Raw genomic sequence first — 26,548 nt, 5'->3', positions numbered from 1 at the left:
ACAGACACACACACACAGACTCACACACGCACATCAACAGATACTCACTCCCCCAACACACACACACACACACACACACACGCATCGACAGATACTCACCCCCCAACACACCCACACACACGCACATCAACAGATACTCACCCCCCAACACACACACACAGACACTCTCACACACACACAGACACGCTCTCACAACACACACACGCTCTCACAACACACACACACACAGACACGCTCCCACAACACACACACGCTCTCACAACACACACATATACACACACAGACACGCTCCCACAACACACACACGCTCTCACAACACACACATATACACACACAGACACGCTCCCACAACACACACACGCTCTCACAACACACACATATACACACACAGACACGCTCCCACAACACACACACGCTCTCACAACACACACATATACACACACATACACACAAACACGCTCTCACAACACACACACAAACACGCTCCCACAACACACACACAAACACGCTCTCACAACACACACATATACACACACAGACACGCTCCCACAACACACACACGCTCTCACAACACACACATATACACACACAGACACGCTCCCACAACACACACACGCTCTCACAACACACACATATACACACACAGACACGCTCCCACAACACACACACGCTCTCACAACACACACATATACACACACAGACACTCTCACACTCACACAGACTCACACACACACACATCGACAGACACAGACTCACACATCGACAGACACACACACACAGACTCACACACACACATCAACAGATACTCACCCCCCAACACACCCACACACACGCACATCAACAGATACTCACCCCCCAACACACACACACACACACACGCACATCAACAGATACTCACCCCCCAACACACCCACACACACGCACATCAACAGATACTCACCCCCCAACACACCCACACACACGCACATCAACAGATACTCACCCCCCAACACACCCACACACACGCACATCAACAGATACTCACCCCCCAACACACACACACACACACACATCAACAGATACTCACCCCCCAACACACCCACACACACGCACATCAACAGATACTCACCCCCCAACACACACACACAGACACTCTCACACACACACAGACACGCTCTCACAACACACAGACACTCTCACACACACACAGACACGCTCTCACAACACACACACGCTCTCACAACACTCACACACACACAGACACGCTCTCACAACACACACACGCTCTCACAACACACACACACACACAGACACGCTCTCACAACACACACACGCTCTCACAACACACACACACACACAGACACGCTCCCACAACACACACACGCTCTCACAACACACACATATACACACACAGACACGCTCCCACAACACACACACGCTCTCACAACACACACATATACACACACAGACACGCTCCCACAACACACACACGCTCTCACAACACACACATATACACACACATACACACAGACACGCTCTCACAACACACACACAGACACGCTCTCACAACACACACACAGACACGCTCTCACAACACACAGACACGCTCTCACAACACACACACAGACACGCTCTCACAACACACACACACAGACACGCTCTCACAACACACACACACAGACACGCTCTAACAACACACACACACAGACACGCTCTCACAACACACACACGCTCTCACAACACACACATATACACACACAGACACGCTCCCACAACACACACACGCTCTCACAACACACACATATACACACACAGACACGCTCCCACAACACACACACGCTCTCACAACACACACATATACACACACAGACACGCTCCCACAACACACACACGCTCTCACAACACACACATATACACACACATACACACAAACACGCTCTCACAACACACACACAAACACGCTCCCACAACACACACACAAACACGCTCTCACAACACACACATATACACACACAGACACGCTCCCACAACACACACACGCTCTCACAACACACACATATACACACACAGACACGCTCCCACAACACACAGACACGCTCCCACAACACACACACGCTCTCACAACACACACATATACACACACAGACACTCTCACACTCACACAGACTCACACACACACATATACACACACAGACACGCTCCCACAACACACACACGCTCTCACAACACACACATATACACACACAGACACTCTCACACTCACACAGACTCACACACACACATCGACAGACACAGACTCACACATCGACAGACACACACACACAGACTCACACACACACATCAACAGATACTCACCCCCCCAACACACACACACACACACGCATCGACAGATACTCACCCCCCCAACACACCCACACACACGCACATCAACAGATACTCACCCCCCAACACACACACACAGACACTCTCACACACACACAGACACGCTCTCACAACACACACACGCTCTCACAACACTCACACACACACAGACACGCTCTCACAACACACACACGCTCTCACAACACACACACACACACAGACACGCTCTCACAACACACACACGCTCTCACAACACACACACACACACAGACACGCTCCCACAACACACACACGCTCTCACAACACACACATATACACACACAGACACGCTCCCACAACACACACACGCTCTCACAACACACACACGCTCTCACAACACACACACACACACAGACACGCTCTCACAACACACACACGCTCTCACAACACACACACACACACAGACACGCTCCCACAACACACACACGCTCTCACAACACACACATATACACACACAGACACGCTCCCACAACACACACACGCTCTCACAACACACACACACACACAGACACGCTCCCACAACACACACACGCTCTCACAACACACACATATACACACACAGACACGCTCCCACAACACACACACGCTCTCACAACACACACATATACACACACAGACACGCTCCCACAACACACACACGCTCTCACAACACACACATATACACACACATATACACAGACACGCTCTCACAACACACAGACACGCTCTCACAACACACACACAGACACGCTCTCACAACACACACACACACAGACACGCTCTCACAACACACACACAGACACGCTCTCACAACACACACACACAGACACGCTCTCACACACACACACAGACACGCTCCCACAACACACAGACACGCTCCCACAACACACAGACACGCTCTTACAACACACACACACAGACACGCTCTTACAACACACACACACAGACATGCTCTTACAACACACACACACAGACACGCTCCCACAACACACACACACAGACACGCTCCCACAACACACACACACAGACACGCTCTCACAACACACACACACACAGACACGCTCCCACAACACACAGACACGCTCCCACAACACACAGACACGCTCTAACAACACACACACACAGACACGCTCCCACAACACACAGACACGCTCTCACAACACACACACACAGACACGCTCTCACAACACACACACACAGACACGCTCCCACAACACACACACACAGACATGCTCCCACAACACACAGACACGCTCTCACAACACACACACAGACACGCTCTCACAACACACAGACACGCTCTAACAACACACACACACAAACACGCTCCCACAACACACACACACAGACACGCTCCCACAACACACAGACACGCTCTCACAACACACACACAGACACGCTCTTACAACACACACACAGACACGCTCTTACAACACACACACAGACACGCTCTTACAACACACACACAGACATGCACTTACAACACACACACACAGACACGCTCCCACAACACACACACACAGACACGCTCCCACAACACACACACAGACATGCACTTACAACACACACACACAGACACGCTCCCACAACACACACACACAGACACGCTCTTACAACACACACACACAGACACGCTCTTACAACACACACACAGACATGCACTTACAACACACACACAGACATGCACTTACAACACACACACACAGACACGCTCTTACAACACACACACAGACATGCACTTACAACACACACACAGACATGCACTTACAACACACACACAGACATGCACTTACAACACACACACACAGACACGCTCCCACAACACACACACACAGACACGCTCCCACAACACACACACACAGACACGCTCCCACAACACACAGACACGCTCTAACAACACACACACACAGACACGCTCTCACAACACACACACAGACACGCTCCCACAACACACACACACACACACACAGACACGCTCTAACAACACACAGACACGCTCTTACAACACACACACAGACATGCACTTACAACACACACACACAGACACGCTCCCACAACACACAGACACGCTCTTACAACACACACACACAGACACGCTCTCACAACACACACACACACAGACACGCTCCCACAACACACAGACACGCTCCCACAACACACAGACACGCTCTTACAACACACACACACAGACACGCTCCCACAACACACACACACAGACACGCTCCCACAACACACACACACAGACACGCTCTCACAACACACACACACAGACACGCTCCCACAACACACACACACAGACACGCTCCCACAACACACACACACACAGACACGCTCCCACAACACACACACACAGACACGCTCCCACAACACACAGACACGCTCTAACAACACACACACACAGACACGCTCCCACAACACACAGACACGCTCTCACAACACACACACACAGACACGCTCTCACAACACACACACACAGACACGCTCCCACAACACACACACACAGACATGCTCCCACAACACACAGACACGCTCCCACAACACACACACACAGACACGCTCCCACAACACACAGACACGCTCTTACAACACACACACAGACATGCACTTACAACACACACACACAGACACGCTCCCACAACACACAGACACGCTCTTACAACACACACACAGACATGCACTTACAACACACACACACAGACACGCTCCCACAACACACACACACACAGACACGCTCCCACAACACACACACACAGACACGCTCCCACAACACACAGACACGCTCTTACAACACACACACACAGACACGCTCTAACAACACACACACACAGACACGCTCTCACAACACACACACAGACACGCTCCCACAACACACACACACACACACACACACAGACACGCTCTAACAACACACAGACACGCTCTTACAACACACACACAGACATGCACTTACAACACACACACACAGACACGCTCCCACAACACACAGACACGCTCTTACAACACACACACAGACATGCACTTACAACACACACACACAGACACGCTCCCACAACACACAGACACGCTCCCACAACACACACACAGACACGCTCTCACAACACACACACACAGACACGCTCCCACAACACACACACACAGACACGCTCTCACAACACACACACAGACACGCTCTTACAACACACACACACAGACACGCTCTAACAACACACACACACAGACACGCTCTCACAACACACACACAGACACGCTCCCACAACACACACACACACACACACAGACACGCTCTAAAAACACACAGACACGCTCTTACAACACACAGACACGCTCTTACAACACACACACACAGACACGCTCTCACAACACACACACACAGACACGCTCTTACAACACACACACACAGACATGCTCCCACAACACACACACACAGACACGCTCTCACAACACACACACACGCTCTAACAACACACACACACAGACACGCTCTTACAACACACAACACACAGACACGCTCTTACAACACACAACACACAGACACGCTCTCACAACACACACACACAGACACGCTCTTACAACACACACACACAGGCACGCTCTTACAACACACAACACACAGACACGCTCTTACAACACACACACACAGACACGCTCTTACAACCCACAACACACAGACACGCTCTTACAACACACACACACACAGACATGCTCCCACAACACACACACACAGACACGCTCTCACAACACACACATATATATATATATCAATCAATCAATCAATCAACTTTATTTATATAGCGCTTTTACAATCACGATTGTGTCAAAGCAGCTTCACAGTGTCAAACAGGGTAATATTGCGACAAAATTAGATTTGGCTGTACAGTCGTTCTGGAGTAAACAGTGATGTTATCAGCTTATTTTAATTTATCATATAGCGACAATGTTGGCAGATCAGTATTATAGTTTATAGAATTAAATAAGACCTAATTCATATATTTTATTTGTATAATAAGTTGAATAACTTTAATCATATTTTTAGTGTCCCCAACTGAGCAAGCCAAGCCAAAGGCGACAGTGGCAAGGAACCAAAACTCCATCGGGGCATGATGGAGAAAAATAAACCTTGGGAGAAACCAGACTCAGTCGGGGTGCCAGTTCTCCTCTGGCCTATTAACACACCGTGTAAGATTATTATTCTGGCAACCTTACAGGTCGGAAATCATATTAGATCGGATTATTCAAAATTTTCAGGGTATCACGGAAGAGACAGATTTATTTAGGATGGGGCGTCGATTACACAAGAGTATGAATATATGAAAGATCGGAATTATTGCGCCGAAGACGGGTTTTGAGCATGTCGTGCCAGTGAGGCAAATTCGGAGGAGACACCATTTGACACGGCTCAGCAGACACTCCAGGATGAGCTGGTCATGTCCAGGCAGGTCCACCATCCGATCCGGACAGGGCCCAGATCCGGGATAAACCTCGGGATAAACAGAGAGACAACATTAGCGTAGATGTCACTCTTTTTATGATGTAACGAGTACATCAGGTGTTATGGGAAGTGTTCCCGGTTCCGGCTGACCTAGTTAATGCAGCCTAACAATCAGTCAATTGATTTGAATAATGAAAGTTAAAAATGTTCTGTGTGTATGCCATAGTAAAGAGATGTGTTTTTAGTCTAGATTTAAACTGACAGAGTGTGTCTGCTTCCCGAACAATGCTAGGAAGACTATTCCACAGTTTAGGAGCTAAATAGGAAAATGATCGACCGCCTGCAGTTGATTTAGATATTCTAGGTATGATCAACTGGCCAGAGTTTAGAGACCGCAATCGACGTGATGGGGTATAATGCGTTAAGAGCTCGCTTAAGTACCGGGGAGCTAAACTATTTAGTGCTTTGTAAGTAATAAGCAAGATTTTAAAATGTATGCGATGTTTAATAGGGAGCCAGTGCAGTGTTGACAGAACTGGACTAATATGATCATACTTCCTGGTTCTAGTAAGAACTCGAGCTGCTGCATTTTGGACTAGCTGGAGTTTGTTTATTAAGCGAGCAGGGCAACCACCCAGTAGAGCATTACAATAATCTATCTATCTATCTATCTATCTATCTATCTATCTATCTATCTATCTATCTATCTATCTATCTATCTATCTATCTATCTATCTATCTATCTATCTATCTATCTATCATGGACCAGCTGGAGTTTGTTTATTAAGCGAGCAGGGCAACCACCCAGTAGAGCATTACAATAATCTAGCCTTGAGCTCATGAACGCATGTAGTAACTGTTCAGCATTTGGCATTGAAAGCATGTGCCGTAATTTAGATATATTTTTAAGATGATAGAATGCGGTTTTACAGATGCTAGAAACGTGGCTTTCAAATGAAAGATTGGTATCAAAGAGCACACCCAGGTTCCTCACTGACGACGAGGGCTTGACAGAGCAGTCATCAAGTGTTAGACAGTATTCTCGGTTACTACTTGTGGAGCTTTTCTGTCCAATAATTAAAAATTCAGTTTTATCTGAATTAAGTTGCAGGAAATTACTATTCATCCAATTTTTTATATCAGCTCTGCATTCTGTTAATCTTGTGAATTGGTAGGTTTCATCAGGGCGTGAGGAAATATAGAGCTGAGTATCGTCAGCATAAGAATGAACACTAACGCCATGTTTCCTAATGATATCTCCCAGTGGAGCAGATATAGGGTGAAGAGCAGCGGTCCTAACACTGAGCCTTGCGGTACCCCATACTGAACTTGTGATTGGTGTGACATCTCTTCATTTACTGCTACAAACTGATAACGGTCAGATAAGTACGATTTAAACCATGCCAAAGCAGTTCCACTAACGCCAACATAATTTTCGATTCTATTCAGAAGAATATTGTGATCAATAGTATTGAATGCAGCGCTAAGATCGAGTAACACTAATAGAGAGATACAACCACGATCAGATGATAAGAGTAAATCATTTGTAACTCTAATTAGAGCAGTCTCAGTGCTATGATACGGTCTAAATCCTGACTGGAAATCCTCACATATACCATTTCTTTCTAAAAAAGAACATAAATATATATATATATATATACACACACACACAGACAGTATCAAACACACACACAGACCGTCTCCAAAATACACAGACACGCTCTCACAACACACACATATATATACACTAGAGCTGCATCTAACGATTATTTTTCCGGTTAGTCGACTAATCGAACGATTGTTTTCCCGATTAGTCGACTAATCTAACGGTTATTTTCCCGATTAGTCGACTAATCTAACAATTATTTTTCCGGTTAGTCGACTAATCTAACGGTTATTTTCCCGGTTAGCCGACTAATCTAACGCTTATTTTCCCGGTTAGTCGACTAATCGAACGATTATTTTCCCGGTTAGTCGACTAATCGAACGATTATTTTTCCGGTTAGTCGACTAATCTAACGGTTATTTTCCCGATTAGTCGACTAATCTAACGGTTATTTTCCCGGTTAGTCGACTAATCTAGCAGTTATTTTCCCGTTTAGTCGACTAATCTAGCAGTTATTTTCCCGATTAGTCGACTAATCTAACGGTTATTTTCCCGGTTAGCCGACTAATCTAACGGTTATTTTTCCCGATTAGTCGACTAATCTAACGGTTAATTTCCCGGTTAGTCGACTAATCTAACGGTTATTTTTCCGGTTAGTCGACTAATCTAACGGTTATTTTCCCGGTTAGTCGACTAATCTAACGGTTATTTTCCCGGTTAGTCGACTAATCTAACGGTTATTTTTCCGGTTAGTCGACTAATCTAACGGTTATTTTTCCAGATTAGTTGACTAATCTAACGGTTATTTTCCCGGTTAGTCGACTAATCTAACGGTTATTTTCCCGGTTAGTCGACTAATCTAACGGTTATTTTTCCGGTTAGTCGACTAATCTAACGATTATTTTTCCGGTTAGTCGACTAATCGAACGATTATTTTCCCGGTTGGTCGACTAATCGAACGATTGTTTTCCCGATTAGTCGACTAATCTAACGATTATTTTCCCGATTGGCCGACTAATCTAACGGTTATTTTCCCGGTTAGTCAACTAATCTAACGATTATTTTCCCGGTTAGTCGACTAATCTAACGGTTATTTTCCCGGTTAGTCGACTAATCTAACGGTTATTTTTCCGGTTAGTCGACTAATCTAACGATTATTTTCCCGGTTGGCCGACTAATCTAACGATTATTTTTCCGGTTAGCCGACTAGTCTAACGATTATTTTCCCGATTAGTCGACTAATCTAACGATTGTTTTCCCGGTTGGTCGACTAATCTAATGATTATTTTCCCGGTTGGTCGACTAATCTAAGGAATTTTTTCCGGTTAGTCGACTAATCTAACGATTATTTTCCGGTTGGTCGACTAATCTAACGATTATTTTCCCGGTTGGTCGACTAATCTAGCGGTTATTTTCCGGCTATTCGACTAATCTAACGATTATTTTTCCGGTTAGTCGACTAATCTAACGATTATTTTTCCGGCTAGTCGACTAATCTAGCGGTTATTTTCCCGATTAGTCGCCTAATCTAGCGTTTTTTTTTTTTTTCTTCCCCTGGCTAGTCGACTAAGCTAACGATTATTTTCCCGGTTGGTCGACTAATCTAACGATTATTTTTCCGGTTAGTCGACTAATCTAACGATTATTTTTCCGGTTAGTCGACTAATCTAGCGGTTATTTTCCCGATTAGTCGGCTAATCTAGCGTTTTTTTTTTTTCCTGGCTAGTCGACTAAACGAACGATTATTTTCCCGATTAGTCGACTAATTAACCGATTATTTTCCCGGTTAGTCGACTAATCTAGCGCTTATTTCCCCGGTTAGTCGACTAATCTAGCGGTTATTTTTCCGGTTAGTCGACTAATCTAACGGTTATTTTCCCGGTTAGTCGACTAATCTAGCGGTTATTTTCCCGATTAGTCGACTAATCTAACGATTATTTTCCCGGTTAGTCGACTAATCTAACGATTATTTTCCCGATTAGTCGACTAATCTAGCGGTTATTTTCCCGGTTAGTCGACTAATCTAACGCTTATTTTTCCGGTTAGTCGACTAATCTAACGCTTATTTTTCCGGTTAGTCGACTAATCTAGCGGTTATTTTCCCGATTAGTCGGCTAATCTAGCGTTTTTTTTTTTCTGGCTAGTCGACTAATCGAACGATTATTTTCCCGATTAGTCGACTAATCTAACGGTTATTTTCCCGGTTAGTCAACTAATCTAGCGGTTATTTTCCCGATTAGTCGACTAATCTAACGATTATTTTCCGGGTTAGTCGACTAATCTAGCGGTTATTTTCCCGATTAGTCGACTAATCTAACGATTATTTTCCCGGTTAGTCGACTAATCTAACGATTATTTTCCCGGTTGGTCGACTACTCTAGCGGTTATTTTTCCGGTTGGTCGACTAATCTAACGGTTTTTCCTGGTTAGTCGACTAATCGAACGATTATTTTTCCGGTTGGTCGACTAATCTAGCGGTTATTTTTCCGGTTAGTCGACTAATCTAACGATTATTTTCCCGGTTAGTCGACTAATCTAGCGGTTATTTTCCGATTAGTCGACTAATCTAACGGTTTTTCCTGGTTAGTCGACTAATCGAACGATTATTTTTCCGGTTGGTCGACTAATCTAGCGGTTATTTTTCCGGTTAGTCGACTAATCTAACGATTATTTTCCCGGTTAGTCGACTAATCTAGCGGTTATTTTCCCGATTAGTCGACTAATCTAACGGTTTTTCCTGGTTAGTCGACTAATCTAACGGTTATTTTCCCGGTTAGTCGACTAATCTAGCGGTTATTTTTCCGGTTGGTCGACTAATCTAGCGGTTATTTTCCCGGTTAGTCGACTAATCTAACGGTTATTTTCCCGGTTAGTCGACTAATCTAGCGGTTATTTTTCCGATTAGTCGACTAATCTAACGGTTTTTCCTGGTTAGTCGACTAATCGAACGCTTATTTTTCCGGTTGGTCGACTACTCTAGCGGTTATTTTTCCGATTAGTCGACTAATCTAACGGTTTTTCCTGGTTAGTCGACTAATCGAACGATTATTTTTCCGGTTGGTCGACTAATCTAGCGGTTATTTTTCCGGTTAGTCGACTAATCTAACGATTATTTTCCCGGTTAGTCGACTAATCTAGCGGTTATTTTCCGATTAGTCGACTAATCTAACGGTTTTTCCTGGTTAGTCGACTAATCGAACGATTATTTTTCCGGTTGGTCGACTAATCTAGCGGTTATTTTTCCGGTTAGTCGACTAATCTAACGATTATTTTCCCGGTTAGTCGACTAATCTAGCGGTTATTTTTCCGATTAGTCGACTAATCTAACGGTTTTTCCTGGTTAGTCGACTAATCGAACGCTTATTTTTCCGGTTGGTCGACTACTCTAGCGGTTATTTTTCCGATTAGTCGACTAATCGAACGATTATTTTTCCGGTTGGTCGACTAATCTAGCGGTTATTTTTCCGGTTAGTCGACTAATCTAACGATTATTTTCCCGGTTAGTCGACTAATCTAGCGGTTATTTTTCCGATTAGTCGACTAATCTAACGGTTTTTCCTGGTTAGTCGACTAATCGAACGCTTATTTTTCCGGTTGGTCGACTAATCTAACGGTTATTTTCCCGGTTAGTCGACTAATCGAACGCTTATTTTCCCCGATTAGTCGACTAATCGAACGATTATTTTTCGGGTGGTCGACTAATCGAATGATTGTTTTTCCGGTTGGTCGACTAATCTAACGGTTATTTTTCCGGTTGGTCGACTAATCGAACGATTATTTTTATTACAGTAAATAATTAATCTAATGTTCTTCTTTGTAATTAGCTCATGAATCCTTTGGATAACTTTACAAAAAAAATATAAGTACAACTTCTAATATAATGTTTCAACCTTTATTCATTTTCAGTCAATGTGGTTGAAGTTTTTACAGTATAAAATAATAAAGAGGCAACGAAAATTATTTTACGATGGTAAATATGAGTTTATGATCGCGTTTATAATTAACCCACAGTAGCCATACATTTACAGGTGTCTGAGACGTCATGAAATGTTCTTTAGCATCTCTCTCTCTCTCACACACACACACACACACACACACACACACACACACACACACACACACACACACACACACACACACACACACACACACACTGCTGCTGCTTAACCTACCCATCACACACACACACTGCCCCTAAACCTACCCAACACACACACACGCATACAGACACACACACACTGCCCCTAAACCTACCCATCACACACACACACACACACACACTGCCCCTAAACCTACTCAACACACACACACACACACACACACACACACTGCCCCTAAACCTACCCATCACACACACACACACACACTGCCCCTAAACCTACCCAACACACACACACGCATACAGACGCACACACACTGCCCCTAAACCTACCCATCACACACACACACACACACACACACACACACACACACTGCCCCTAAACCTACCCATCACACACACACACACACACACACTGCTGCTGCTTAACCTACCCATCACACACACACACTGCCCCTAAACCTACCCAACACACACACACGCATACAGACACACACACACTGCCCCTAAACCTACCCATCACACACACACACACACACACACACTGCCCCTAAACCTACTCCACACACACACACTCACTGCCCCTAAACCTACCCATCACACACACACACACACACACACACACACTGCCCCTAAACCTACCCAACACACACACACGCATACAGACGCACACACACTGCCCCTAAACCTACCCATCACACACACACACACACACTGCCCCTAAACCTACCCATCACACACACACACACACACACACTCACACTCATACACTCTCTCTTTCACACACACACACACACTCTCTCTCTCACACTCATGCACTCTCTCTCTCTCTCTCTCTCTCTCTCTCTCTCTCTCTCTCTCTCTCTCTCTCTCTCTCTCTCTCTCTCTCACACACACACACACACACACACACACACACACACACACACACACACACACACACACACACACACACACACACACACACACACACACACTGCCCCTAAACCTACCCAACACACACACACGCATACAGACGCACACACACTGCCCCTAAACCTACCCATCACACACACACACACACACACACTGCCCCTAAACCTACCCATCACACACACACACACACACACACTGCCCCTAAACCTACCCAACACACACACATGCATACAGACACACACACACTGCCCCTAAACCTACCCATCACACACACACACACAGCCCCTAAACCTACCCATCACACACACACACACACACACACACACACACACACACACACTCACACTCATACACTCTCTCTTTCACACACACACACTCTCTCTCTCACACTCATGCACTCTCTCTCTCTCTCTCTCTCTCACACACACACACTCTCTCTCTCTCACAATCATACACTCTCTCTCACATACAAACACACACACACACACACACACACACTCTCTCTCTCTCTCTCTCTCTCTCACTCTCACTCACACTCACACACACTCTCTCACACTGATTCTCTCTCTCTCACACACACACACTCACACTCTCTCTCTCACACACACACACACACACACACACACACACACACACACATCAGACAAATATTTATTTATTTCACTAGACAGAAAATGATGGATGTGTAGCGGGGACATCTGGTTGGCCGGTGTGCAGTCCTGCCGCACACATGCGGTGTGTTTGCAGCAACTGCTCATAATTTAACCTTTCTGAATCATAAGCCATCACTTCAAACTCAGCGTCTCAAACGTGTGTGTTGGAGTTCCAGTGTTTCAGATGTTTAGTTGTGCTTGTGGATTGACTCTAGAATAAGTGTGTTGGGTTGGGTTTTGAAGTCTGTTGTAAGTTAATATGTGCTCCTCTTTCTGTTTTCAGACCGTCTCCAGCTTCCTCTTCTTCAGAGACTCTCACATGGAAAGCGTCGGATGAACACGCACTGGATGGCATGTGACGGACCGCGGAAAAGCTCAAACCTGGACCAGCTAGAGTAGAAAACATTAACTGACACGCCTCGGCCGAGCAGAGAACCAAACCGTGGAGCGGATCTAACATGGGACAGGACACGTGTTTGGATGTAGCAGGAAAATATCTTTTGGCAGAGACCTTGAAACATTGCTTGAGAGAATCCCTGGTACACAGGAAATATGAAAAGAAATCATGATCTGGAAGTGTTCCTCTTTCTCAAGCTATCTTCAGTGAATACATGTGCCAACTGGAGTGATATCTTCTGCTTCTCCGTCGCAAACCCGCTAATGAACTACTGTAGTGCGACTGCATGGCTGCTACCCACATCCCTTCCCAAACGGCACAGCGGTGCATCACACTACACGAGCAACACATTCTCGCAGTCGCATCTTATTGAGCTGTAACTTTTTTTGGTGGACTATTTTTACCTCTTGGCTAATTTTGTGACTTTACCTTGTCTTTTTCCAGAGCTATTTGGATCTAGTGCCAAAACGCAGTGGCGATTGTGACTCTTTGTGTTTTTTGTGAATGAATGCGTTTCCCATGTTCACATTGTTTACCATTCACTCAAGCCAGTTTTGATTAGCAAATGCAACGCTAGTACTAAACATTCCAGTTTGCACTTTGGATCCTTTTTTTTAAAGAAAGGTTGCTGATAGCAGCGGTAAAACACACACACAAAAACAATGCAGAATTTCCCGAACAGCCCAGTCCCGATTCATCCAGGATTCAGCCGGGGGGCAAATGTGGTCAGTTCCCCGTATCAGGCCCACCCTTCGGACCTTCAGATATCCCCCAGAACCTCAGAGGACTATGTGTCCATGCAGCAAGCCCAGCAGAGCCTGCAGAACCACGGGCAGAACCTGCATCTGCGAGGCCAAACGCATCTTCTGCATGCTCCTGCGGTACACGGCTACGCCTCCAGAAGAGCCCCAACAGAGCTGACCCAGGGCGGAGGAAACTCCTACCGAAAGGACTCCGCGGATTATTATTTTTCAGTGAGTGGCCGAGAAAGAAGCAGAAGAGGCGGAGCAGCGTACGGCGCGGGGTTTCGGTACACAAACATGGATGTGCCTCTTCAGTACCAACACTTATCTGGGTCAGGGTCGTCCTCTGGGATGATTTCTGCCTACTCTATGGATTACGGATCTAGCGGTGGCTCTGCGGTTGGGACTGGAAGTAGCGGATCGTTTTCCCCTTCCCAGCAATACAGTATGCCTCATGCTACTACAGTACAATCAGGTGCGCAAATGCATCAACGCCAGCATGGTCAGAAGTATTCCTCTCATCAAGGCTTACACCAAGCTCAGCATCACCGGACATACCCGCTTTCTGGGAGCAGAATCCCCCCTCAGTTCGGACACTTTGCCCCCGTAAACCCAACTTCAGGCTCTTCTATGTATAACTCCCCGCCGCAGAGATACGACGTTATCAGCGGCGGCAGTGCGGATGCCAAAATAAACAACTCGCCCACTCCGTCTAACCCGAATGCTCACGCTTCAAACAGCTGTGAGAACCTGGGACAGAGCTACTCCTCATCATCCGCTCATCCTCCATATTCGCCCCAATCCCTTCTCAAGCACGCTCCCCATTCCCAGCGTATCCCTCAACACACCGGAGCCGGATATGACCCTTCCCTTAAGATGCACACCAAACTGCCCCATTCATCCGTGTCCTCTAGCCCCGCTCTGCCCTCGCAACCCGCCCAAGACCTCACTAAATCTCCCATGCATTCCCAAAATCAGCAGGCTCAGCAGAACTTCAGCCCGATATCGAACCCCTCCCCTGCTCCATCTGCTGTGCAGTCTCCGAGCTGCAGCTCATCTTCGTCTCCGCTGATGGGGAATTCAGAGGGCAATAGTGTGGCTACTCATCTGCAGACATCCACACACCTGTCTGTTTCTCGGCATGGACGCCTTCTGCAGGCCGTACCTCAGCTTAGCCCCACTCCTAATTCTAACAGCAGCATCAGTAGTTGTGGTAGCGGTGTTGGAACTAAAGTGGCTGGTTTGAACCACAGTGCAGGGGTTTCTGCCACGAGTCAGACCCGAATGGGATTAGGTCCAAGGGAAGATGGCTCCCTGTACCCTCATGAAAAACTCTTACAGGACCCTGGTTTAAATAGTCTAAATGCTCTGACCTCACAAGTGGAAAATCTACCTAATACAGTGCAGCACATGCTGCTAACAGACACCGTGCTGCCTCAGAGGAAGAGCAGAGATGGTACACAACACCTTCAGTCTCAGTCATTACTGGGCAACCAAAACAAATCTGGAAGTTCCAGTGCCTCAGCAAATGAAGAGAGTTCTGAGACCTTGGAAACGAAAGGGCGATTAGAGCGCCAGAGAATTAGGCAAGCGAGTGGAACAAGCAATGAATCCGAGCCACAGATGCCGTCAGAACAGGCATTGGATCTCCAGGTCAACACTAGGGTCATTTCAACAGCTTCAAAACAAGCGTCTACTAGAGAGTCTCAAACAAAGACACCAGAAACCCTGACGCCTTCTTCCTCGTCACCACCATCAGTTCATCCTTCTGCAGAACACAGCCCAAAACAACAGGTATATCCCCCTGCTCCTCCTTCTCCGGTTCGCTTAGCACGACAGAACTCTGCTAGTGATAATGCCATGAAGGGAAGACGGATCAAAATGATAAAAGATGAAGAAAGTGAAGTTGAAAGTGCAGATCCTCCCTGCGATCGAGAAAGTTCTGAGAATAGGCTGTCAGTCTCTCCCACACGGGAAGAAGCAGAGACGGGTGCACTACAATTTGAAAATCCAAGTAAAAATGTGAATGTTTCAGAGCAGCATAATGTTGGGGTTATTGTGTCTGCTCGTTCTGAACTGAGTATTGACTCGAGCAAGCACACAGGAGCCAAATCTACTCGTTATGGTGTTTCTCATTACCCTAACAAACACGGCAATCCCGAGGAGCGACGTGATGTCTTAAGAGAGACGAGAAATCACAACGGAGAGGGAGAGCTGTGTATGGAAACATATGTGTCACAATATGATGTGTCCCCTAAACAAGAATTTGGCCAAAACATCCCTGCTACTCAAACTCACCCAGTGTCGTTTAAATACAATAATCCTGAGGTACATTATAATTCCACCAAGAGCAAGGGAAAGTTGGGACTAGGGAGTGGCATGGGTGCAAATAGAAGCCAGAATTATCATCAGCTGCAGGCCAGCTTTGGATCTATTGCCAGGAAGGAGATTTTTGCTTTGGAGGGGGGGCGAGGTATCGTCTCAAGAAGTCAGGATAGCAGTTCTCAGTTTCAGCAATCGTTCCCAAGTCTTTTGCAAGAAGTTCTCCAAGGTCATCACTTAGATCGACGCTATGGACGTCCTGACCAGACATCCAGTGTGCATCAACAAACACAAGACACATCCCAGCACCGTTATCAAACTAGACTGCCTTACAGTATGGTTGAAAATTTGAGTTCACATGCAATGAGCTCTCAGACAGTTATGGGTGGACTTAGTGTCCAGTTCAATCAAATGGCCTCTGGCAAACCACCAAGTTCAAGCCAAAATCAGAGACCAGATAATGAGGTTGTTTTAGGGCCTCATCATCCCTCTTGGGATTCTGAAGCACATAAGCCCGGCATGACTCATGGGATTTCCTTAGAAAAAGGCAAAACCAGTCTGTCTCCAAGCCAGTCCACCCACACGCCCCAGTCTTTAGATCTCACAACCGGAGCACCTCCGAAGCACATTAATTTGGCTGACTATTCTTTGCAGCACAGAAAACCCTCCAGATATGGTACCTCTCCTTCTGCCGTGGAACAGCTGCTTTTACAGGAAGCTGAGCCATTGGCATGCGGTGTAGGGCCTATCAGTCACACTCAAGCTCAGACATCCACGTCCTCAGGAAGACGCTCCGTAATCTGCGACGTGTCTCCTTCTCGACGAACCACACCAGAAAGAGAGAGGGGACAATCTGGGACCACTGGACCCTCAGTCATTCAGCAGCCGTTTTCTTCTTCTGGCTCGAACGATCAAGAATGCTGCAAGGAGGAAATAAAAGCAAAGAAAGCACAAAACAAGGAGGAATTGTCAAAGATTGAAACTGCAGGTCAGAACACAGATGGTTACAGCAGCACGCCACCCAGTAAGGAGTCTAATAATCCCCTTCATGCCCCTGTAGATGTTGATTCTGAATTAGAAAAGACCAGCAGTGCCAAAGGCAACAATGAAGCCACCAGCAACGTGCCATATCTTTCGCAAATGTCCTTAAATCCTTTGTCCTCACCTCCGAGACATCAGTCATTTCCACATGCAGTTGATGGTTTTAGATCATATGGCTTCAGTGACGCCATGGACGGACAAAAAATGATCTCCCATCCTATGCCTCATCGACCATTCCACACAGTATCGGCATATTCTAAAACCACACCCTCTACTAACAAGTTACAAGTGTTTCCGCAGAGCTTACCTCCTCAAGACAGACCTGACTGGACTCCTGACAGGCAAAGGCTTAGAGGTATGGACAGGCACGTTCTTCAGAAACTCTCTGAGCAGAAGTGTAAATCCCAATCTGCAAGTGATATTCTGCCTAGTCAGCATCACATATCTCGGCAGCACTCTTATCCCAGTTCACACTTTGACATGAAAATATGGGATGCTTATCCTGAAAGAGAAGGAGCTGGACAACCACTGACTTCAGTCCCTCGTGAGCATGTCACAAATGCTGGCCCTAAACATGGAGCAGAGGACATCTTAGATAAGAGTGCAGAAGAGACTGCCAAATCTTTCCACACAGTGACTCCAGCTGGTGCTATTAGCCCTGCTGGGCATGCCAGTAAAGCTATCCAAGGGATTCAGCAGGGGCAGAGACTAACCAAAACTGGAGTGTCAGCTGAAACCAACCCTTTAATCATGAGAAGGAGAGTTAGATCTTTTATTTCTCCTATTCCAGCTAAGAGACATCATCAGGATGTTCCAGGTCAGCGGCCAGGATCAGCTTATCACTCCCCACTATCTCAGTCCCACTCTGATTCTAGACACGCAACCAACAATTGTTCTAGCGGCACTGATACTCAGCCAAAATTGCCATCTCCTAAGACCCAGCATTCCATATCCAGTGCAAACTCACCTCCTCAGTCCAAAGCAAAGTTCCTTCTCCCAAGAAAGGGCCGTGGTCTAAAACTTGAGGCGATCGTGCAGAAAATTACTCCAAGCGTGAAAAAAAATGACTTTAATAATAGTCACGTGGAATCTGACTTCTTGGAAGTACCTCATTACACCTCTGACTTACCAGACCCTGAGGGTGGCCCGTCGTTTGCTAGTGTTCCTCAAGGAGATGAGGCCTGCTTATCTTACCTAGAGGATTCTCACACTTTAGAGGATCTTATGCCATACAGAGCAGTTGAAGATGCGTTCTCTTGTGATTCGCAGTCTCTCAAACCAGGTGCAACAGCTTCTAGCTGTAGCACCCTCAGAAGTCTGCCAAAAGATTTTGACTTTGGATTGGGTGCTGCTGGATCTTCAGGGTCCTTGGTGGGTGAAAATGATAAGGATGATTTTACTTTGTTAGGACCCCTTCCACCTGCTCCTCCATTGCCTTGTCCTGTACAGGGATCCCCTCCTCCATCTTCATCTGCATTGTCTGACATACAGCAGTTCACAAACACTTATCAAGAGCTGGAAACCCGGCGAAGTGAGCAGTCAGCTGCCAACCTGCTTAGACAGAAACTCCAAGAGACTGGCATGGGCTTTGAGGATTACCCAGGTGGGGATTACTATGGGTCCCCCACGTGCCATAATCAGAGCCCCGGGCACCATCTTCTGTCCAGAGCTTCTCAGCACCACATGACTTCTCTTGAGTCTAAACACTCAGAAAGCAATGTGCCTAAAGGCTATTTCCCGTCAGGAAAGAAGAAAGGTCGCCCAGTAGGCAGTGTGAATAAGCAGAAACGCGCCCAAGCACAAACTCCGAATGCTACAACAAGCATACCTTCAGCTCCTATTCCCTCACCTACAGCTGTATCTCAGTCACTCCCAGTCGCAGAAACTGCAGATGAAGTGCCCCGAGTATCAACACCACCTGACCAGAACCCTAGTCCACCATTGGTCCCTCCTGCTCAAACCCAGGTGGTGAAGGTGGATGTAGAGAGTGAAGAGAACCAGCCAGAGTTAGATCTGAAGCCTGCTAAACATAAACAGAAAAAGGGGAAGGAGGTCAGTGAGACTCCTGGCTCAAGTGCCATTCAGAGTAGGAGAAGGAGAGGAATGGCTTCCAAAGAGGAGCTGGACCCTCAAACTAGCAGTAGGGGAAGCATGAGCCTGTGTGGAATATTCCCAGATGCTAGGAATAACGTTTTTGCTCCTTACGTACATGTGGAGAAAAAGGTGGCAGAGATTGGGGCGGTCTGTACAATTATTAATGCAGAGGATGAAAAATCAAAAGGTGCAGGCAAAACTGGTCACTCGGGGGTTGATGGCCCGGTAAATTCACCAATGTCAACGCAGCTTGTGAGGAAAGAAAAGGAAAATGAAAATTGGGTTTCAGAGCAAGTTGATTCTGCCTTGCAATCGGGGAAGACCCTTCCTACATCTGGATATGTTCTACAAGGGCCCGTGGTTTCAGAGACTGGACAGACTGGTCGCCTCGTATGCTGTCTTTGCCAGAAATGGGCCAACTACAAACATCTCGGTGATCTCTATGGTCCTTTTTACCCGGCTGAATATGCAGCCAAGCTCCCTAAGAATCAACCTCAAGTCCGGCAAACTATGTCCCACCATGGGGCAGCTACCACAGGTATGACATCCGTTCCGACAGACTCTGCTCCCCAGGATACAACGCCACAAAACTCACAGAATGTCAAGTCATCTACGGAAAGCGATTGCGCTGCAAGTCAGGCGATACACCCAACATCCCCAGCCACCACTATTGCCATGGTCTCTCCCAGCATGGGGGAAGAAATGGCTTTCCACATGGCTAAGACCTTAATGGGAACTGCTCCCACCTGGGATCCGGCTGCAGAAGTTGCAAGTGGGCTGGGTACATCAAATTTGCTGGAGAGTGAAATCAGACCGAAGCAAATGCATGTCGAAAGTTCACAGCCAAGGCCCCAGCACAGAAAACTGACATCCCATCCACGCTTCAAAAGGAGACATAAGTCCAGTGAAGACTTACCTCGAACCGTCCCCATCAACAGCAAAGCGTCTCTGCCCTTCCAGCCCCCTCCACCCAGCCTGGACTCTCTGGACCCCATGGCCCAAATATCCCAGCTCCCACTAGTGGTTCTGGACCCCGAGGAGCTTTGGGTGCATGAGGGATGCATCGCCTGGACCAGTGGAGTATACCTGGTCAATGGCAGACTCTATGGCCTTCAGGAGGCTCTAGATGGAGCTCGAGACACCGTGAGTACAGCGCTCTGCAGCTTGCTCTAATATGGCCTTCTTTATGATGTCTATAGTTCCTCTTCTCCTGTGCTTGATCCCACAGAGCTGCTCCCATTGTGAGATGGTGGGCTCCACCCTGGGCTGCTACAGCAAAGGCTGCACCCTGAGCTACCACTACCTGTGTGCCATGGAAGCAGGTGAGACTTGTTTTTATTCAAGCTAAATGCACACTTTGTGATCGGATAATGGACTGAATCGTTTCTTTTTTTGTACCCTCAATCTAAAGATTGCTCTCTAAATGAAGACAACTTTTCTCTGAGGTGTCCAAAGCACAAGGTAAGAGAACCAACCTTCACAATTAATATGGAAATGTGGTCAATAGAGGCCTTAAATTAGGAATTCGATCGCACTATTTAAGAATTTGCTCCCGTGACTTTATTTGTTCCCTCATTTTATTAATTTGTTCCCTTGTTTTTGTTAAATTTGGCCACAACTTAAGAATTCACTCCCACAACTTAATTTGTGGCCATTATTTACTCAAATAATTGAGAATTCATTCCCTAGTTTTACTAAATCATGATTAAGAATTTGCTCCCATGACTTTATTTGTTCCCTCATTTTATTAATTTGTTCCCCTGTTTTAGTTCAATTTGGCCATTCCAACTTAATTTGTGGCCATGATTTATTCCTAATAATTGAGAATTAATTTCCTAGTTTTAGTTAAATTATAGCCAAGATTTACTAATTAATTCCCTCGTTTTACTAGACTGGATGCCAGCTGAACTTAGCCTCGCCCACAACATTTTTAGGTCGGGAAGTTCGATCTGGACTCGATCCGTAGAGGAGTTATTATGCCTGAACAGAACTGTACAGACCAATCACATTGTCGGGGCGATGATTGACAGATTATCACCAGAAACGTAATCAGACACGTCATCAAAGAGCGCTTGGGTTGAATTAGTTTAGAACAATGATGGCTGTGTTGAAGAACTGAGATGTGTAGATTCCGCCATCGCATGTCTGTTATAGAAGATATCGACAGCGCATTCATTTTAAAAGAGGACAGAGGACCGCGATCAAGGCATTTGTCGATGGAAAAGATGTTTTGCTGTAGATGTCTTCACGGACCTAGGACCCGTACGGGTTCGGGTCTATATTATTAACGGTCAGCTGGGTCCGGGTCGTGTCCCAATCTATTACTTCGGGTCCCAGGTCTGTTTAACATTGAGTGTAATACCCAAGTCGATCGGACTCGGAGAACACCTGGTCGTGATCAGAGTCAGCACGGCTTGTGTGTTTTGTGCAACTTGCAAATTTTAAAATTAGGATAAGAAAAGTATGAGCTGGGAAATAAGGTTTAGAAAAATAAAAAACACAATCTCTCTCTCTCTCTCTTTCGCTCACACTCTCACAGCCGTTTAGAAAGCGGCCAGATTTAATGCAAGCGCACTGTAATAATGGAGCCTACTCAACAATATATGTAAAATTAGCAACAAAATCTCAGGTGAACTATCACAATTTTTTTCTGTGACGCTCAAATTGCGTGTAAAAGCTCATTTCAGGTTGCTCCAGCTAACGTGCGAGTGCAGTCTCAAGCACGTCGTGTTTCTATGGCAACCCGAGCTTCCGCCGTGACTGTAATGACTTTAAAAATAATATGAACGAACTGTTCGTCTTGTTCAATCTTAAAGTTTTGGGGGTCAGACTCGGCTCACAAAGATAATGGCAAATAAATAATGCTGACGTCAGCGGCTATGGCCCCCAACGAGCAATCGATAGTCCAAAAAGGGCAACTTATGCGAGTTAACTCGAGTCAAAATGCAAATCTGATGTATAAATCTGTCACCGTGACATAAAGTGGACTTTTAAAGCTGAAATGATGAGAGAATTTAGCATGCTTGGAACAACAAGAGAGGATTATTATACATCACAATCAGGTACAAGGAAGGAAGACAACGGCCATCATGTAGATCGGCTGAGACAAAAAGTTAAATTTTTTCGCAACTTGTTTATTGTCTTTTTAAGAGCAGTTTATTGTGGAATATGAGACAATCGGGTCCGTGTCTTCCCGCCGGGTTTGGTTCCAGCTTTCAAATAATAAGCCCCGTTTCCACCAAAATTACCCGGAACAATTTGTACCAGGAACTTTTTTACAGGAACTTTTCTCCCCCTAGACCTGCAGCTGTCTGCGTTTCGGCCACGATCTAAAGTACTGTGACGATTAGGCAGATTAGATCCAGACCACCCAAAGTTCCTGGTTCCTGCGGTCTAAACACACCGAGGACCACCCAAAGTTCCTGGTTCCTGCGGTCTAAACACACCGAGTACCACCCAAAGTTCCTGGTTCCTGCGGTCTAAACACACCGAGTACCACCCAAAGTTCCTGGTTCCTGCGGTCTAAACACACCGAGTACCACCCAAAGTTCCTGGTTCCTGCGGTCTAAACACACCGAGTACCACCCAAAGTTCCTGGTTCCTGCGGTCTAAACACACCGAGAACCACCCAAAGTTCCTGGTTCCTGCGGTCTAAACACACCGAGAACCACCCAAAGTTCCTGGTTCCTGCGGTCTAAACACACCGAGTACCACCCAAAGTTCCTTGGTAAAGTTCCTGCGGTCTAAACACACCGAGTACCACCCAAAGTTCCTGGTTCCTGGGTAAAGTTCCTGCGGTGGAAACGTGGCTATAGTTTCCATTTGGCTTACACTCATCTTCTACTAGTTCCAGGCCGCATGTGTGCAGTTGAGTTCTGTAGTGTTGACAGCTATGCTATCCGCTATCTGATTGGCCTTAGGTCTATCCACTAGAGGTCTTTCCTGGTTCGGTTGCGCCCCATAATCACAGCCGAATGGAGCAGATATCAGACTCATATTCTGACTAGAGCTGAGTATGACCACGTCAGCCTATCGTTTTACTAAATCATGGCCACAAATTACAAATGTGCTCCCATGACTTAATTTGTTCCCTCATTTTATTAAAACTTGGCCATGATTTACTAATTCGCTCCCATACCTTATTATATCATTTGATCCCTTCATTTAGTAAATTGTTGCCACGATTTAAGAATTTATTCCCACAACTTAATTTGTGGCCATGATTTACTCAAATAATTGAGAAGTTTTAGCTAAATTTTGCCTTTGATTAACTCATTTGTTACCTAGTTCTAGTAAATCATGGCCAGAACTATAGAAATAATTCCTACAACTGAATTTGTGGCCGTGATTTACTCAAATAGTTTTCCTAAATTAAGAGTTTGCTCCCAGGACTTAATTCTTTCCATCATTTTATTAATTTGTTTCCCTGTTTTAGTTAAATTTAGTCACGACTTAAGAAGTTATTCCCACAACTTAATGTGTGGCCATGATTTACTTAAATCAGGGAATAAATGAAGTTTAATTAAGGCCAAGATTTGCTTATTTGTTCCCTCATTTTATTAAAATGTGTCCACAATTACCACCAAAAGCATGTGTTCTGTCTCAACAGAGCAACAGAATCTCCAAGCCTGGAGCCGTGCATCTGGAGCAGTCGGAGCGAGGATGAACACACACACACACACACACACACACACACACACACACACACACGGATCAGACATGAGTGGACTCGCCCTGTGCTGTGATTGGCTGAGCCCTGATCTGATCCTGTGCTGTGATTGGCTTTCCCAGCAGAACGCCTTCCCGCCTCCAGATGGGAGTTACCATGGTTACCCATGGATACCTTTGGAATGTAAAGACTGTTCTGTGCAGAATAACACTAATAACTGGCCTGAGGAGCTTTATCAGCCATCGGGAGCCGGAGGACGGGACCATGTGGACACAGCCAGTGTATTTACACCAGTTATATGTAGTATTTTATATCATAACTCATATTATCTTTATTTTAAACATCACTATTGTTTTAATCAGTATTTTAGACCGAATGATGGAGTGACATCACGTGGAGCGGAAGTCCCGTTGCCACAGAGACATTGTTGTCATGGAGACGCACATATATTGCCTTCGAAGGTGTGCCTGTGTGTGTGTGTGAGAGAGAGGGAGAGAGAGAGAGAGAGAGAGTGAGAGTTTTGCTGTGTGTGTTTGCCTGTTCGTGTCAGTTTTTGCTCCTTTGATAAGTGTTCTTATTTTCCACCTCCAAGGGTTTAGTGCTGTATATGCGACGCAGGTTATTGAGCCGGAGCTGCATTAGGGAAGCGGATCGAGATCGGTTCCTCTGGATCTGAGATCGGTTCCTCTGGATCTGAGATCGGTTCCTCTGGATCTGAGATCGGTTCCTCTGGATCTGAGATCGGTTCCTCTGGTCTGAGCTCCATTCCTCCGTCATCCTGCCGATCTGATCTCCATCTCCAGAGTAATGTCTGCCAGGCTTTAAACACGCAGGACCAGACTCACCATATGAACACAACATGTACTAGAAACTGTCAATGCTTCTGACTCATGAATACAGTTATACAATGGAGAACCGCGGAGTGTGTGTGTCTCTGTTCTGTGTGTCTCTGTTCTGTGTGTGTGTGTGTGTGTGTGTGTGTGTGTGTGTGTGTGTGTGTGTGTGTGTGTGTGTGTGTGTGTGTGTGTGTGTGTGTGTGTGTGCGCGCTAACCAGCTCAATCACCACGCCTTGACGCGACTCTCTCAGTGCCCTTAAAGGGATCCCCTGGTGTTGAGACCTGTATGGCTTAATATAACATTAATGATGTCTCTTACTGAAATATGTAGTAGAAAACCCATGAAAGATATACGTTATTTAAAAAATCGATTTTATATTTGGAC

The 26,548-nt window shown here is 46.0% G+C and overlaps 1 protein-coding gene across 4 annotated transcripts in view; it reads left to right on the top strand.

Annotated features, from left to right (window-relative positions):
- tcf20 (transcription factor 20) overlaps positions 1 to 26,243 on the top strand; it is a 31,072-nt gene extending 4,829 nt beyond the window's left edge. Inside the window, exons 2-7 of one of the 4 annotated variants that reach the window (XR_010907812.1) lie at positions 14,344 to 21,800; positions 21,886 to 21,979; positions 22,069 to 22,118; positions 25,267 to 25,607; positions 25,689 to 25,787; positions 25,919 to 26,243. Coding sequence is in view for 1 of the 4 variants with exons in the window: in XM_067453630.1 (XP_067309731.1) it covers positions 15,120 to 21,800; positions 21,886 to 21,979; positions 22,069 to 22,118; positions 25,267 to 25,323 (6,882 nt within the window). In the remaining 3 variants the exon portion in view is untranslated. Of the gene's footprint in view, positions 1 to 14,343; positions 21,801 to 21,885; positions 21,980 to 22,068; positions 22,119 to 25,266 lie in introns of all 4 variants that reach the window. The other 3 variants (XR_010907811.1, XR_010907809.1, XM_067453630.1) reach the window with 3 other exon arrangements.
- The last annotated feature ends 305 nt before the right edge of the window (positions 26,244 to 26,548 follow it).

The sequence above is a fragment of the Pseudorasbora parva genome, chromosome 2, assembly GCF_024679245.1.
Source record: "Pseudorasbora parva isolate DD20220531a chromosome 2, ASM2467924v1, whole genome shotgun sequence".
In the NCBI taxonomy this organism is placed as follows: Eukaryota; Metazoa; Chordata; class Actinopteri; order Cypriniformes; family Gobionidae; genus Pseudorasbora; species Pseudorasbora parva.
This window is presented reverse-complemented; position numbering and strand designations above follow the sequence as displayed.